The sequence below is a fragment of the Acomys minous genome (genome assembly GCF_964271855.1).
Source record: "Acomys minous genome assembly, chromosome: 9".
NCBI lineage: Eukaryota > Metazoa > Chordata > Mammalia > Rodentia > Muridae > Acomys > Acomys minous.
Genome location: NC_140490.1, coordinates 58,271,892 through 58,289,808, shown reverse-complemented (window position 1 = coordinate 58,289,808; position 17,917 = coordinate 58,271,892). Strand labels below are relative to the sequence as shown.

The 17,917-nt window shown below is 44.6% G+C and overlaps 1 protein-coding gene across 4 annotated transcripts in view; it reads left to right on the top strand.

Moving 5' to 3' along the window:
- CDYL (chromodomain Y like) overlaps positions 1-17,917 on the top strand; it is a 219,564-nt gene that overhangs the window by 57,501 nt on the left and 144,146 nt on the right. Inside the window, exon 1 of one of the 4 annotated variants that reach the window (XM_084795441.1) lies at positions 16,462-17,015. The exons of 2 other annotated variants lie outside the window; for them this stretch is intronic. Coding sequence is in view for 1 of the 2 variants with exons in the window: in XM_084795439.1 (XP_084651565.1) it covers positions 16,992-17,015 (24 nt within the window). In the remaining variant the exon portion in view is untranslated. Of the gene's footprint in view, positions 1-16,461; positions 17,016-17,917 lie in introns of those variants that run through there. One more of the 4 variants, XM_084795439.1, reaches the window with a different exon arrangement.

Below are 17,917 nucleotides of genomic sequence, written 5' to 3'. Positions count from 1 at the left end.
GGCTACAGGCACATCCTCTAATCCCCGAGAAAGATACATCCCTGCTCCGTGTTCCATAGGCATTTATTGTAGGAATGTGGGACAGAGCGGACGGCGTTCGGCCTCCTAATCGTTGAGCGCTTGTGTCCTGGGAGCTGGTGGGTTCAAAGCATCATCGTGTAGGACTCCCCAGGAACCCACTCTCTGAAGCGTTCAAACATGTACAGGAACAAAGAAAGTAATAATGGTCAAGGTAGAAAACATGGCCCAAGAATAAATAGATGCACGCACTGCGGTCAGAGTGCTGTGTAGTGTTGACAAGCCGAGTGCTAAGCGCTGAAAACGTTCACCTCACTTACAGGAATATTCAGGGTGCTGGTGGTGAACAGAGAGGAGCAAAATCTTCTTCGGCAAAGTAGGAGAGAGCCTATTTCTGACTCAAAGGAAGGTAGATGTGAAACTGAGCTATTCCAAGTGAGAAATCTGGGCCAAAGCTATGAGGAAGTGAGCAGAAAGGGACAAAAAAGAATCCCAACAAGAAAGGACGCTACTGGGTTGAAAGATCTAAAGAGGAAGAGACAGTAGCATAGTGTAGAGGGAGCCCTGTGTGAGGTCGGAAGAGGCTTAACTCTCAGAAAGCAGATGAGTGAGACATGACCTAACCCAACTCCCAGACCCATCCTACCTCTTAGAACCTCTGCTGGCTTAGCCTCATTTCTGGCTATGGAAATCCATCCTGTTCTCAGTTCTCAGAGATCCACAGTTACGGTTACACAACCCAGCTCAGCCTCTCACTGCCTCTCCAACCACATTACCATAGTAAGCAAAGACTCCTTCATAGAAATGTTCAAAGTAACTATGAGAAGTTTAGTGTTTGCTCCCAACCATTTCATGTGTCCTTAAACTGTTTCTACGACTCCATGGCTAATTTGAGATGTGCTCTTCAGGGCAGATGGCAGCGCAGATTGAGCAGCCTCAGATACACTCGTCAGATAGATCTTCTCAAAGCTGTAGCTCAAGAAATAAGTCAGCGCGTGAACTGGAAAGTGCCTTGAGTGGCCCTGTGGCAGACCTGGTCCTGATGCAAATACACTTCCCTTGTGGTATTAAAGAGAACTCCCTAAATGCCACCATCTGAGAATACCCAGAGCACCCACTTTCTCTGCACAGTAAGCAGTATTTATATTGGGTCTATTGCTAGCCCCACCTTTGACCCACTTCCCCTCTGTAACATGGGAATTATAACCCCTGTTTTACAAAGTGGTAGTAAAGGTTAGATATGGCTTCTGCAAATGGCAGACAAAGCAAGCCAGGCTAATTTTCCTATGAGGATGAATAGAAAAGCATATGGGACAACATATGTGTGAATGGTTCACAGGAAAGCCAATCAAATAATGAAAAAGCTGAACTTGAAGGGGAAAGTGGGGGTGCCCAAGAAGGCGAGTCTGAGATTTTGATATGCTTTTCCTTCAGGAGAAACCCAAAGAGCCAGAGATCAAAAGGCCAAGTGTGGTTCTGAAAACCATAAAGGACTAAGGTATCAGGGATTAGTGACCAAGGCCTATCCTAGCATGGCAGCCCTGGTGAATAAAATTTTCTCACAAAGATTAAAATCAGAAAATTTGAGGGTAACCCAGAGGTAAATAGTTTTAGAGATTGCCATTGAGCTTTGAGTTTTTCACTCCATGACCTTGGTCTTAGATGACCTAGCTGGCTGGCAGAGCAAATTTAATTCTGTTTGGAGAAAGATATCATCTCAGAACTCAAACAGTTCTACAAAGTTACAAAGACAGTATCAAGCACATAATATAAAATAATCTGATACGTAGAAATAAACAATCACAGAATTGCTGGGTGGCGGCGGCTCATGCTTTTAATCCCACCACTCAGGAGGCAGAAGCAGGTTGATCTCTGTGAGTTCCAGGCCATCCTAGTCCACAAAGCAAGTCCAGGACAGCCAAGGTTACATGGAGAAACCTTGTCTCGAAAAACAAAAACAAAACAAACAATCACAGAATTACAACAATTTGAATTAAATCAATGGAAATAGCAGACAGTAGAAACAGACCCACAGAAACTCCAGATGCTGAAGTTTAAAACATTAACTTCAAAGTAGCCAAGCAGAGTAAGTTTAAAACAAAAGACAAAGAGAAAAATCTTAGATCAAGGGAGGGCAAATCGAGTTGATGAGATTGCTCAATGGGTAAAACGGATAATGGAACTTTGTCACTAAGCCTGATGACCTGAGTGCAATCCTTGGGACCCACATGTGGAAGAAGAGGCATGACTCCCACAAGTTGTTCTCTGACCTGCACACACACACACACACACACACACACACACACACACACACACACACACAGTGTGATTGGGGGGCGTGGTATAAGTGTGATTTTCCCCATCCTACCCACAGTGTTCTTTATAAAAGAGAGAGAGAAAAGACAAATTACCTTCAAAGGAGCAAAAGTTTAGCATTTCTCAGAGGAAACAATGAAAAGAACGTGAAGACAATAAACTAAAATATGTTGAATGTAGAGAAAGAAAATTGCTAACCTGGAATTGTGTATCATGTGGCATAGCCTTATAGCAAAGGTAAGTGAAGACCTTTTCACATAAATATTATCATCAATTCACACTAAAGGAAATACTAATTGCCTATCAAGCAGATGAAAAATTATTTTAGAGGTTTTGGTGTGTAGAAAAACTGCAAGGCAATATAAGCCAATAAATGATTTTAGGCATATAGAGAATTAATACATAAAACTGCAGGGCTGGCAAGACAGCTCAGCTTGGCACATACCTCAGTTTCTTTATCTGTTGCTGGGATAGAATATCCTGACAAAAACAGCTTATAGGAAAGAGAGGTCCTCTAGCCCAGTTCCAGGTTCCAGCCCATCATGGGCAGGAAGTCACAGTGACAGGAGCTTTAAAGCAGATGGTCATACTACGTCCACAGTCAGAAGACAGCATTGAATGCATACCTGCTAGTGCTCAGACCAGTTCATCTACTCTTAGACAGTCCAGGAGACCCTGCCTAGGGATTGGTGTCCTCCACAGTGGACAGGTTTTCCCAATCCAGTTAACTTAAAGAAGATAATCGCTCCTGTGGACCTGCCCAGAGGCCCATCTTGCAGATGATTCTAACTTCTGTCAAACTGACAACACCAGCCATTACACCCAGCAAGCCTGATGACCTGAGCTTGACCCCTGGAAGTTATACAACTCTAGAAGAAGAGAACCAACTCTATCTGAGTTGTTCTCTGACCACCAAAGACATGCCATGGTATATGGTTAACACAACACAACACACACACACATACACACACACCACTACACCACTAAATAGGTGAATTAATTAAAAAAATAAACAGAAATAAGGATGGGACATTTTTTTAAAATTTTATTTTACTAATTTATTCTTATTACATCTCAATGGTTATCCCATCCTTTGTATCCTCCCATTCCTCCCTCCCTCCCATTTTCCCCTTACTCCCCTCTCCTATGTCTGTGACTGAGGGGGACCTCCTCCCCCTTTATATGCTCATAGGGTATCAAGTCTCTTCTTGGTAGCCTGCTAAGGGATGGGGCTTTTTTTTTTTTTTTTTGGTTTTTCGAGACAGAGTTTCTCTGTGTAGCCTTGGCTGTCCTGAACTCACTTTGTAGACCAGGCTGGCCTCAACTCACAGCGATCCGCCAGCCTCTGCCTCCCGAGTGCTGGGATTAAAGGCGTGCACCACCACGCCTGGCTTGGGATGGGGCATTTTTTAAACATCTTAACCTGGAACTAATCATTGAAGGCAAGAAAAAAAAGGGGGGAGGGTAGATAAATATAAAACACAAAATAGCAAACCATGGTGGAATCAGGGCCAGTCAGATGGCTTAATGAATAAAGGTACTTGTCTTGTAATCCTGATGCCCTGAATTTGATTCTCATAACCCACATCGTCAAAGGACATGGTGTTTCACTATAGCAATAGTAACCCAAACTAAGACAGAAGGAATCAAAACTGCACAGATCAGTAATTCCCCTCAGTGTAAATAAACCAATGAATGAACAAACTCTGTTAAGGTGAATTAAAAAATGAAATGGGCCAGGCAGTGGGTTATGGGAATCAAACTCAGGGCATCAGGATTACAAGGCCGTGGTGGCACAGGCCTTTAATCCCAGCATGGGGAGGCAGAGGCAAGAAGCTCTCTATGAGTTCAAGGCCTCCATGGTCTACAGAGTGAGTTTCAGGACAACCAGGGTTACACAGGGAAAACCTGTCTCAAAAAAAAAAAAACATTAAGAAAGAATGAAAGAAAGAAAGAAGAAAGAAAAAGAAAGGAAGGAAGGAAAAGAGAAAAATAAAAGAAAGAACTGGTTAATTGTGAGGAACAAATGTGTGTGTGTGTGTGTGTGTGTGTGTGTGTGTAAAATACCAGGATCCAAAACACAAAAATGCAAAAATGGAGATTTTTTATTACATAAATACAAATCAAAAGAAGTTTAGTTGCTATTTTACACATTTTTAAATTTTATTCTATTTATTGATTTTTATTTTTATTTTTTATTTATTTATTTATTTTGAGATTAGGGTCTTACTATGTATCTCTCACTGGCTTGGAACTTGCTTTGTAGACTAGGCTGGACTTGAATTTACAGAGATTTACCTGCACATACCATACCCCATACCTTTATGTTTTCAAGATGTTTTAACTTATTTATGTGTGTGTATGTGTGCGTGCCATGGCACATGTGTGGTGATCAGAGAACAATTTGTAGCAGTTAAATTTCCTTTTATATCATGTGGGTCCTGAGAATTGAGCTCAACTCTCAGGCTTGGAGGCATGTTCTTTTTTTTTTTTTCCCACTAAGCCATCTCACCAGCTCTGGTTGTAGATATCTTAGTTTCAAAATGTAGACTTAAAGTCAAAGGCCTTATTGGTGTCTTTATACTGACAAAATTTCTTCCTTTACCAGCTAATTATGACAATTATAAATGTGTGTGTGCCAAAATGACATAACCTAGTCAAATATATAAAGCGAAAAACTTAACCAAAATTACAAATTCACAAGCATAAAGACAAATTTTAAGATACCTGTCCCAGGAATTGAAAGACTCGGACACCATAAATAGTAAAGTTGTATAGATATGTATAGATATCTAAATACCTACCTAGATAGACAGATAAGGAGCGTTATCTATAGTTGCAGAATATGTAGTCTTTTTTTAAGTATAATGGAATATCTATAAAATTATAAAATTTCTGCACATTTGTGACATGTGAGATTTTAAATTTCAAAATGATAGAAAGTTATGGGTTAAGAGTTAAGAATATTCACTGCCCCCCCCCAAAAAATATATATATTCACTGCTTTTGTCAAAGATTTGGGTTTAGTTTCCATCACTCCCAAGGCAGCTCACAACCAGTTCCAGGGCATCCAATATTCTCTTCTGGCCCAGCTTTGGCGTCGAGAATACATGTGGAGCATACACAGACACGCAGTTATGACACATACACATTTTTAAAATTTTATGAATTACAATGAGACATTACTACAGATCCTACGATACTAGATTTTGGTGGGAATTCTTGCTACTGAACTTGAAATTTTAGATGAAATGAATTTTGACACAAGAATAAACAGGAAATTTGAGTCTTTAAGAATCTGAGTCTTGGGGGCTGGACATCATTAGTTAGGAGCAGTAGCTGCTCTTGTAGAGGACCCAGGTTCAATTCCTAGAATCCATGTAGTGGTTTACAGCTATTTGTAATTCCAGTACCAGGGGATCCGATGTCTTTTCCTGGCCTCCGCAGGCACTGCATGCACATGGTACACAGACATACTTCCAGGCAAAACACCTATGCATATAATATGTGATAACATGTATAATAAAATAACATTATAAATGAGTTATAGTATTATAATTTATTTACAGATAAAATTTATAAATAAACAAAATACTTATGGAAAATAAATAAAATCTTCTAAAAAAATAGTTTGAAGGCTGCAGAGATGACTCAGAGGTTAAAAGCTGCTCTTCCAGAGGACCCTGATTCAATTCCCACTACCCACAAGGCAGCTCACAACTATCTGTAACTCCATTTCAAGGAATTCTGACACTCTCACACAGATATATAGATATAGATATAGATATATATCTATCTATATATATATATACAAAATAGCAATGCACATAGAAAAATAAAAGTAAATCATTAAAAAAAGAGTTTGAGTCTTTATGTTGGAAATTTAACAACAAAAATGCTCGTTACAACCAAGAAATTTAAAAAGCAAATGCATACCGCCACTGAGGAAAGAAATAGTGGCATTCATACTCAGGCTGAAAAGAAGCACACGCTAGCTTCTATGAGATCTGTGCAGTCAGTATGACCAGGAGCCTCCTCGGTAAAGCCCCAGCCGCTGGGGACCTTTGCAACTGTGGTACCAGAGCCTGACAAAGACATAAGAAAGAAAAAATTTAGGCCAACCTTCCTTATGAACATAGATTCAAAATCCTAGACCCATGACTAACACCAACGTCAATTAATAAAACCAGACAATGTACTAAAATTTTATTTAGCAATTAAAAGTAAAATTTAAAAACAAATACAGAAAAGTAAAATTGAGAAACAAAACAAAACAAAAACTAGTGCCTGCAGCCAGATGTGGTGGTGCAAGCCTTTAGTCCTAGCCTTTGGGAGGCAGAGTCAGACAGATCCCTGTGAGTTAGAGGCTGCCTGGTCTAAAAAGTAAAGTCAGGACAGCCAGGGCTGTTAACACAGAGAAACCCTGTCTTGAAAAAACAAAAACAAACAAACAAACAAACAAACCAATGCCCTGTTTCTGTCCTCATTACCCTACACCAAAAGGCAACACTTTTTTTTCTAGACTAACACATTTTTTAAAAATGAAAATAAAATATCATGACCATTTTAGTAGATGTCAAAATCTGATATGGATTCATGACTTAGTTTCTAAGATTTCTGTATTTGTTTCTGAGACTATGTAGCCCTGGTTGGCCTAGAAATCACTACAGGCTGGCTTTGAACTCGGAGATGTGCTGCCTTCAGCCTCCCTAGTCCTGGGACTAAAGGTGTGGACCACTATTCCGCCACAAAACTTTCTTCAAACTAGGTTTAGAAAGCAACTGTATTGCACTGACTGAAGATGCCTACAAAAATCTTCTTAGCTGCTACCATTCCTGATGGTGAAAGTTCTTCCTTTGCAATAAAACATGAAACTAGATGTCCAGCATGGCCACTTTTACTTATTGTTGCACAGGATGGTCTCAATGTGATGCGCCTGTGGCCATCAGCTAGTGAGAGGCATCAAAAATTTTATATTGAATTAATTGTCGAAAAATAATGTTAAAATAATTAGGTGTTTTAAACAGACAATCAGACACATGCATGTGCGCATGCACACTCACACACAAATAAAACAAATATAACACACCAAATTTAGTGGACTATTCATAATAAACTACTCTGCCCCAATCTCCTATTCTTCATAAAGCTGAGGTTTTTGATTTTTGTTTTGTATTTTTCCTTTTTTATTTACTTGCTTTTTAATTAGCATATAAAATAATGAAGGTGTGTTTGTTTTTGTTTTTGTTTTTCGAGACAGGGTTTCTCTGTGTAGCCCTGGCTGGCCTGGAACTTTCTGTACACCAGTCTGGCCTTGAACTCACAGTGATCTGCCTGCCTCTGGGATTAAAGGCGTGCACCACCACCACCCGGCCCAGAATAATGAGTTTTGAAGTCATCTTTACACATACATATCTACTCCACTCCTATTATCTATTTCCTCATCTCTTTTTAACCCTTCAAATAGTTCCTCTTTCTCTTTTATACATACATCTAGAGTCCATAGATGAGAGAAATCATGTGGCACTTGTTTTTCTTGGTGTGGCTTATTTCATTTAACAAGATGATCTTCAGTTCCATCTATTTTCCTGCAAGTGATATAATTTCTTACTGGTTTTGAAAAGGATTGTTCTATTTTTAATTTTAATTAGATTGTGTATGTGTGTGTGCAAGTGTGTGTGTGTGTGTGTGTGTGTGTGTGTGTGTGTGTGTGTGTGTGTAGGGATGTGCACATGTGAGTGCAGGTCCAGAAAAGGATGTCAGATTCCCTCGAGTTGAAGTTATAGTAGTTGTGAGATGCCTGAGGTGTTAGGACTCAACTTGGGTCCTTTGCAAGAGCAACATGCACTCTATAGTCCAGGATGACCTTGAACTCATGTCAAATCTCCTGCCTTAGCCTCCTAAGAGCTGGGATTACAGTTATGAGCCACCATGTGTAGGCTTAGATTTTTCAAAAAACCTACCTTATTTAGGGTTCTTAAATGTTTCTACCTCCATTCTGAACCACAGAGCAGAGGTAGGGGAGAAAGAAAATTTCATGTCCAGCCAATTTTGTCTTTATGAGCAAATAAAATTCCTTGTTGTATATATGCCACAATTTTTTATCTGTTAAATTATTGATGGGTCTATAGGCTGATTCTATATCTTAGATTCAAGCTTTCATTTGTTTAGTTGGTGGCTATTTGTTTGAGGTAGAGTTTCACTGGTTGGCCTGGAAATCTCTATGACCAAGCTGACCTTGACCTCATAGATAACTTTCTACTTATGTCACCCCAGTGACAGGGTGCTAACTAGGCTAGCCTCAAACTCAAACTCAATACATAGCCAAGGATGACTGAACTGTAGCTCTGTCCCCTTTTTCCCATTTACTGGCATTACAAGCATGAGTCACCGTGACCTGTAAAAGCTGAGCTTTTAAAGAATATGCATCAGGGGGCTGGAAACATGGCTCTACAGTTAAAAAGCACTTGTTGCTCTTTAAGAAGGCCATAGTTCAGTTCCCAACATCCACCCTGGGCAGCTCACAACTGTCTGTAACTCCAGCTCTAGGAGATCCAGTGTCCTCTTCTGTCCTTCATGGGAACCCACACACGAATGGCATATACTCGCAGATATATAGACACATAAATAACCCTTTTATAAAAAAAGTAATACTTACCGAATCATTGTTTAAGAGACCGGGATACTGCTATGACCACTAGCCTGATCTGTCCTCGTCCCTGTTCCACGTTCCTTGAATTCCAGCTTCTTTCAGATTCTCAGAGGTGTCTTGTTTCACATCTAGGCCCTTACACCGGCTCTTCTCCTGAACCTCGAACCATCTCCATTGCCTGCTGAACTCCAGCTATTCTCTTAGCTCACCGGTTCAGACATAACCTAATCAAAGCCCTCAGAAACCCTGGGAGCATCCGAGCACACTCAGCACCCCGACCTTACTTCCAATTCTGCTTCTCTAGCAAAAGGAGTCAGAGCCCCTTGTGGAAATGGCTGATTCCAGGAAAATATGCAAGATGATCTTGGAACATCTATCTGATAGTGCCAGGAAGAATGGAAATGCTCAACACACACACACACACACACACACACACACACACACACACACACACACCCTGTGGCCGGTGAGAGTGAGTGAAAGGAGCCACCAGAGATAAAGCAGTGTGACTTGCAATCCAAGGTAGACGACCAATACCCAGGGGATTGGACTGATGGAAATTCATGATTAATGTACTAATAAGTGAAGAAGGAAAGGCAAATTCTTTTTTTTTTTCTTTTTAGTCTTATATGTATGGATATTTTGTCTGTGTACCTCATGAGTGCCTGCTAGAAGAGGAACTTGTTACAGATATAATAGAGATAGAATAAACCTTCACTGACTCAGCTCTCGGGCCTTCAGCTTGCATGGAGCCGACCACGGAATGCATGCTCCTCACTTAACTGGCATATTGTCAGTAGCAGCTCATGTCCCTAAAGGTGCTTTGTGGATGAATATGCTTGCTTAGAGATCTCTGTAAATGTTAGCTGTAATTTTATTAGGTGTTTGTTGAATTAAAGAGCTTAATATTTGTAAGGATTTTAGAACAGTTCCCAGGACAGGGCAAAGACTTCTGTTTGTGTTCACTGTCTTCCTCCCCAACCCCCTCTTTTTTTTTCTTACATTCCTGTTGACCAGACTAAATTTCATCCATTTTGTTTACTTTGTTCAATTAAAGGAAATCTAGAAGGAAGGTCTTAAAATGTGTGACATAAATTTGGAGCTGGGGAAATGGCTCAGTTGGTAAAATCCTTGCATGAAAACAGGAGGGAGGAGGATCTGAGTTTGAATTCCCCAGGAAGCAGGGGGAGAGGCAGGCATGGCCAGCTGTGTGCGGCTGTGCTCCCAGAGCTCGGGAGGGCAGTGAGAGAGAGGGCATGGCCAATGGTATGCTGGAAGCTCACTGGACAGCCAGCCCAGCTAAGAAAATAAAGTCCAGGTTCCAGAAGTGAGCATGCCTTGACTAAAGAAACAAACAAACAAATAAACAAACAAGGTGGAGAGCAACTGAAGATATTTGATGTCAGCTTCTGTTGTATGTGCACACATGTTCATGGTTCATGCTCACCCACATGAATATGCACATTGTGCTGTATATAGAAAAATACATTTTCATTAATTCAATGAAACACCATAGGGTATGGGATAATTCAGGAAGGAGCTCAACTTGACCTTTTTTTTTTTTTTAATCAATAAATAGTGTGCACCTGAAAAAAAAAAAAAGGACCATAAAGCCTGCCAAATCTGTTAACTTAGGTTTGGTTCCCAGATCCTATGTGGTGGAAAGAGAGAATCAATTCCTGCCTATGCTCTTTTGACTGCCACACTTACCCCATGGTATGAGTAGATAGCTACACATAATAAGTAAATCCATGTTAAGAAAAAAAAATTTTTCAACTTTAAAAAAAAAATGTAGGTTGGGAAGGTGGTGTTAAGGTGGCACAGTGGGTAAAGGCGTTTGCCACTCAAGCCTGATGACTTAAGTTTGATTTCTGGAACCTATGTAAAAGTAAGAAGGAGAGAACTGACTCCACACATGTGTCTGTCCTTCACATGTGTACTGTGGCCTGTATACCTCATGCTCACATGCGTAATAAGTAAAAAAAAAAAAAAAAAACATATTGAGACAGGGTTGCACTATATAGCTCTGGCTGGTCTGGAGCTCTCTGTGTAGACCAAGTTGTTCCTCACTCATAGAGATCTGCCAGCCTCTGCCACCTGAGTGCTGGGACTAAAGGCTTATAGCACCATGCGGGCAGAACTCCTAATTTAAAAGGATCTTTCCATTATTTAAGAAAACGACTTTTAACACACTTCAGCAATACAATTCATAGAAAATTGACCACCTACATTTGCACGTGTTACCAATCTTTCAAATATTTGTTTTTAAAAATTTTTGACCTAGCTCAAGACATAAAAATATATTTTGTGGCCAGGTTTGGTGGCTCTCACCACTCGTCCCAGCAGTCAGGAAGCAGAGGCATGGGGCTGTCGAAGAGTTCGAGGCCAGACAGGTCTACATAGGGAGCTCCTGTCTCAAAACCAAAACCAAAACAAAATACATACACACATATACAAACAAACACACGCATATATTATGATTTAGTATACCTGAATACATATACACATGGGTGTGTATGCATATGCACACATATATGGCATGAATAAATATATGTGGGTGTTATGGAAACAATTTTGCTATACAATAGTGACTCTTGGGAAGTCAATAGGTACACTTGGTTCTTTTTCCAGGTGTTTTCCATGCTGTCTTCTAAAAGATGCTACTCAAGATCCAAAGTGTTTTAATGATCTGCTAATGGCTTGAAGCCTGTAGCTTGGTTTTACACACACACACACACACACACACACACACACACACACTGTTGGTCTAAACCATTGCATCTCACACATTAGCGTGCATTAGAATCACTCAGTGGGCTTACTGAGCTGAACAGATTGCTGGGGTTTATACTTTTCTTTTGGTAAGAGGATTTGGGAATTGAACCCACAGCCCTGCACATAGTAGACAAGTGTTTTATTGTGGAACTAAAGCTCCAGTCCAGAGAATGCACTCTTCCAACAAGTTCAAAGGGGCTGCTGCTGCTGCTGCTGGTGGTTCTGGCAACATACCATGAGGGTAAGTGTGATATGAAACACACCAACCACATACCACTTTGTGTTCTCATATGCCTGTTTGGCCCCGCTTTATCTCCAAATTCACTAACTCTTTGCATTAGATTCCATGCTCACTTGAGTCTTGCCCAGGTCCCAGGCTAAGTTTGGCTTCTGGTTGCTTTTGGCCACCTTGGTGTTCTTCGTATCTGCAGGGTCTTTGGGTGTCTTCCCCCTGAAGTGTGTGTATTTGAAGACTAGAGAGTTAGAGGTGGCTGGATGGTCTCAGCTGAGTGATAAATGTAATTATCACAGTAATTCAAGGCAAAGTTACTTGTCGCTTTTTCAAGGATCTGGCATAATGTTGACCAAAAAGACAGGGAGCTAACCTGTTGCTCTCTCTGGCTTTTTGGCCTTTCTTCTTTTCAGAAGGTGGCACACTGTACAGAGTTATGATATTTTTTAAATTTCTTGCTCCTCTTTGATTAAAATAATTTAATAAAACATAAAGGTTATTTTGGTGAATTACTGTGAGCTAAGCTAAAGGAGAAAAGGCCATCAAGAGCAGTGCATTAGTTGAGAAAGAAAATGACCCCTGCTGGGGATGTGGCTTAGTTGTTCAGCTTTGCCTAGGGTGTTTCAGTCCCTAGTACTGAAAAAAAGGACAGGAAAGAAAAAAAAAAAGACCCTTCACTGCCAATTGCCCAGCATCGTAGAGGTGGTTCTTTGGTTTAAGAGAAAATTAGTGAAATTAAACGTAAAGGCGTCTCAGAACTGACCTGTCTAGAGTGAAATGTGAAGTGGTGGTGCCGTGACAGGAAACAGAAGTATAGTTGCCTGGGAAAGACGTCACTTACTTCCTGGCTAGAGAGGGAAGGAGAGGCTGCCACGGAAGGAAGTGGGAGATTGACTCCTCAGCCAGGGAAGGGAATAGGGGTGAAGCTAGAAATCAGGTATCAGTTGGCGTGAAAGGGGCACTAGTCTATACAATTTAAGCTTTCAGGAAAGGAAGACCGGTTAGCTACAAGCACAGAAAACACAGCTTATGACTTCCTGTTTCTCCTGCCCTTGCTTTCTCCCTAGGTTTGAGCTGTTCTTCTCTCTCTCCTTGCACGTGATGGCGAAGGGAATTTCACTTGGTTTTGTGGAGTGGATAACATAGCTGTACCAAGAATGGCATTTAATTTCCTTTTAGCCTTATTCTGTCTAAGCAAACCAACTCTAGGTCCCTTCTTCATAAAGGCCATAACTAAGTTCTGAGCTTTAAAGGCAGTAGCCAAGATCGAGTAGGCTTCTGGGTTACAGGATTGCTGTAGCAATTCTTAATCTGCAGCTTTTCACAGCCACCCATCCTGAAAATGCCTTTGGTGCTTGATTTCGCCTTCTTTTGTCTTAAAGTCCCATCCCCCTTCTCCTCCAGCATGCCTTGGGATTCAAATGTAGATGGCATGCAGATTATTGGGAGAAAAGGACCAGCAGAGTCTGCCTTAGCTATTTGGGGGAGAAGGAAGGAAGAAGAGAGGACACCTCGAGTTTTAAGTCTTCAGTCATTGTTCTCCACGGTGGAAGATGGCTGTGGTACCAGCTCTGAAGAGTTGTAGTCGAGTAGTATTGGCCTGTGTGTTTCTGGAGAAGGGGTAAAATGCGCTGTGTGAGTCTCCTCTACTGGCTCACGTCAGGTAAGAGTTGGAGCTTATTGTCACAGATGGGTACTGTTACGTGTGTCCACGGTCGCCCATGTTGACCACTTCCATAACTTCCATAACCTTTTAAGATTTGAACTGTGCACGCTGCACCTCCCGCTGTGTGGTATGTGCTTTGGTACTGTGTTCCCGAAGAGTCTGGGAGGCTGATTTCTTAACCCACCAAGCACTTCCGCATCCAAACACGTGGTCTTGGCTAACTCCAGTAAAAACGGCACTATTTCAGAAAGATGGCATAAATTCAAAGCCACGAAGAGGTCTTGGGTATATTTGCTTTTGTTATAAGCACTAATAAAATGTTTATGTTAAAACGTGAAGGAAGAAAGCATGATTTGAAAAGTAAAGATAAGTTGAATGGTGATGATATATATGTATATATGTAAAATTGCATGTAATTACCCAGTGGTTGTTTTAAACGGAGGGAAACAAGGAGGTCAGGGAAGAGGGGGATATATGGATAGCTGAAAATATGCTCAGACTTTTGGCTACTAGTTAAGAACCTGAGTACAGGTAGGTCTTCCACCATGGAGGCCAATTCACTATTGGAGGACAGTCAGTTGGTGCTGAGTTTAGGAGATGGGCTTGCTCCCGCTTTAGTAGAGTCTACCAGGGATTACATTTTCAACGTAGGGGGGCCAGTTGTGGTTAGTCACCATTTTGGCCGTCGATGTTGTCGAATGTGAACGTTTCTGGGTTAGTCCTTAGGCTCTTTCGCCCCCTCCCTTTAGTCTGTTATTTTCCACCATAGCTAAGCATTACTTTCCTCTCTATGCACCAGCCTGGCTTCTGAATATGGTTGTGTATGCCTCCCTCCTCTTGTCTCCTTTTTGGACAACAGGGTTTAGAATTATGTCTAGAGTTAACACACGGTCCAATACCTTGAAAAACATTAAGAAATTCTGTCCCGAAAGTAGCAGTGAGCGTGGTAGGAACAGAAATGTGTATACGTATTTTGGTTTGTGCTCTTTTGTACCTGGCTTTGGATGTGAGATGCTATCTTCTCATTGTATGTTGAGGGTCCCTGTTTTCCTTCAATTACCTAGTTTGGTCATCACCTGGGCACTTGACTTGGCGTTAACGCGCCAACGGCTTTTGAGACACCTTTGTGTAAAGTCCTAATTCTTAGCTTCGAGGAGTTTAACAATTATGCTAATGAATTAGTAGGGCTTGAGGTGACCCTCCAGTGTAGCAAACAAAGAAACTGCTAAGTAGGAAGGAGACCTGTTGGAGGCGGGACGGCATTGGCTGAGCCACCTGTGAAAGGCGGAGCTTGAGGGGCCTTAAGTAGTCGATGAGTGGGACTCCTTGTGTTTCTTGTTTAGGAATTTGATTATTCTTTCTTTGGCTTTGGGGGTAGGAAATTCAAATTTGAAGATGAAAAATGGTTAAACACTAAAATATGCTGAGATAGCGCTGCAATGGAACATACATTGAGGGCTTTGGGAATCCCGGGATAGAAGTGTGGAAGAGGAGACTTTCCAGGCGTTGGTACTAGGAGTTTAAGGTTCAAGAGAGCTTTGTAGCCGTGAGACTCACAAGTACGGGCACCTTCGCGGAGACCTGGAGATAGTACTGCCAGGCACTCAAGGAGCTGGCGTATTTTTGTTTTTGCCGGATACGGAAAAGGCAGGGAACTCGACGTCTGTGGCTGGTGTACACAAACCGGTTGGTTTTAAAGCCTGAAGCTGGTATGAGGAGCCCGATGTCTGGGAGATCTGTTGGATAGGGCTCTGAGAACTGGTGTAGCACCTGAGAGAAAGCTTTGGGAGCAGTGGGAAGTGATGCTAACTTCCAGTCCGGCTTAGGGGGAGAAGAATCCGCAGTGCCTCGAGGGAGACGTTCCATTGTGTTGCTAGGCGTTTGGGGCAGCTACTCCCTTAGAAGCCTCTTTCCCTAGCGATAGAAAATCGTCCAGTTTCCCGGCAGATGAGCCGTGTGCACTCTACCCATCTCACCTATAACAGGAGGAAAGGCTAGCCCATTGAAACTGACAGAGAAGAGAGTGCGGTCCACCCGGTCCCCACAAGGCGCTTCATCATTGACAGCTCCGATCTTTCAGAACGCAGACCTCCGAGAGTCCACTTTCGGAACTCAACTCTCTGCTCCCCCCTTGGGGATGGTAGATACTTAGGAGGAACCCGAGGCCTGGCGTAGGGAAGCTGCGGGCAGAGCGAGACGGCCGCACCCTCGCGCCGCCCTCCCCAGTGCCCAGATCCCACCCCGGCAGGAGGCCCAGCTGGCGACACGCGGCTGGGCGCGCAATCCTGGCTCCGGGTCTTGGCTGCGGCCGCGGGGGCGGCGGGCACGTGGCAGGGCGGGAGACTCCACCTGGCCACGCCGCTGGCCCCAAGCTGGCTGGCGCTGTCCCCGGCGGGCGCCTGCTGCAGGCGCACGGAGGCAACTCTCTGCGCTCTACGGCTTCCAGGCGCTAACAGAACAGTCGCTGCCGTCGGGTCGCGACTCCAGACGCTAGCCCACTGGCCCGCCAGCTCCCTTGCTCAACTTTGGGTCGGGTTACCTGCCCCAGCGGGCATAGTCATCTTCCTCCACGACCCTCGTGTGTCGCCCGGTCCCGCCCTCTGCCGGGCAACCAGCGCCCACGTCCAGGCAGGGCCAGTGGGCGGGGCCGTGGCCATGCCGACCCGGGAGAGCGGGACTTGGGCAACTCGGAGCCCCGCCCACAGCCACAGACTCCGCCCACCGCCACCCGCGGCCCCGCCCACCCCGCCCGACTCCTCCCCTTCCTGCCGGCTTGCTCTCTGCAGCCCCGCCGCCCGCGCCCGGGCCCGGAACGGAGTCCTTGCTCTTCTCGGCCGCCCCGCCCCGCCGCCTCCCGCCCCTCCCGTGAGGGCGGCCCGAAAACCCGGAGCGCGGGAGCATTGCTCCGCCGGGCCGGGCGGCAGCACTGGGCATGCTCAGTAGCCGGGGCAGGTTTTTCGGTCGCAAGTAGGAAGCTTTTTGCACTACACCGGAGACCGGGAGCCGCGGATCCCGCCGCACCGCCCGCACCGCCGCCGCCCCCGCCCTAGCCCGTCCGGCCCCTGGCGGGCGCGATGAACCCGCGCCTGAGCCTCAGCCGGCCCGCCGGGCACTGAGCGCGGGCGCCTAGGGCGCGTTGCGCAGCTGCTCCTGCGCACAACCCCGCTGCCGCCGGCCCGCACCGGCCGCCCGGAGCGAGTGGCTGGTCGGTGCACTGCGCCCGGCGCCGGCCGCGGAGCAGGAAGCGCAGGCCACGCAGGGACCCAACTGGAACAAAGTGTCTGCCGCCGGGTGCCGCGCCCCGACCCCGCCGCGCCCCTGCGCCGCCCACCATGGCCTCCGAGGAGCTGTACGAGGTACTCCCCTCCCCCCGGCGGCGCCCCCGGCCCGCGGGCCTCGGTGCCGGGTTTGCTGGACGGGAAGCATGCGCCAGCCCCCGGAGCGAGCAGCGGCCGGCGGGGCCGGCGGGGCCGGCGGGGCCGGCGGGCGGGGGAGCTGGAGTTGCCGGGCCGGGGGGAAGTGGCGCTGACACGAGCGACTTGCTCAGACTCAACCCAAAGTGCTGCTGGCGAGGGGAACCGGTGCCTGAGCGCGGCAGGGTCCGTGGGCGGCATGGGGGTGCTTTTCCTGCCGGTTTGCTAGAGCTTGGTGGACAGGGTGTCGCCTCACGGGGGGCCCGTGCGGCTGTCTCCACTCGGGGACTAGCCAGAGGGATGCAAAATATCGCACCGACAATGCTGAACGTTGACCACATGCTTTAATTAGGTTAGTATTGTGGCCGGAGCCAGGAAATTGAACTTAAACGCCGATGCGCTGTCTTCGGAGTCTTGCGAGTAGGAAAGGGTTCTTAGAGTCGAGACGATGAGTTATGGGTGCTGGGTCTGCCAGCTTTAACTTCAAGTTTGAGAGTTATCGGTCTGGATCTTGGACGTATTCTGAATGTCTCCGCGTAATTTCTTGACGTATTTCAAAGTAGACTTCCTGGGAGTACAGACGGGTAAAGCCTGTATCTTTGGATTAAGTGCCTCTCTGGTTTCACATATTTATAAATTCCTCTTTTTAAGAGACTTAAAACTTTGCGGATTCTATCCAGACTCCTTTATGATGATGCCTTTAGGGACCTGGATGTTTAGGGATTGAAATAAGCATCTGTGACTGCAACCTTATGAGCTCCTTCCAAGGGGTGCCTCCTTCTCTGTGTATTGATGCTTTTGGCATGGGCTGAAGCCTCATTGACAACAAGGAGAGGCTTGTAGCA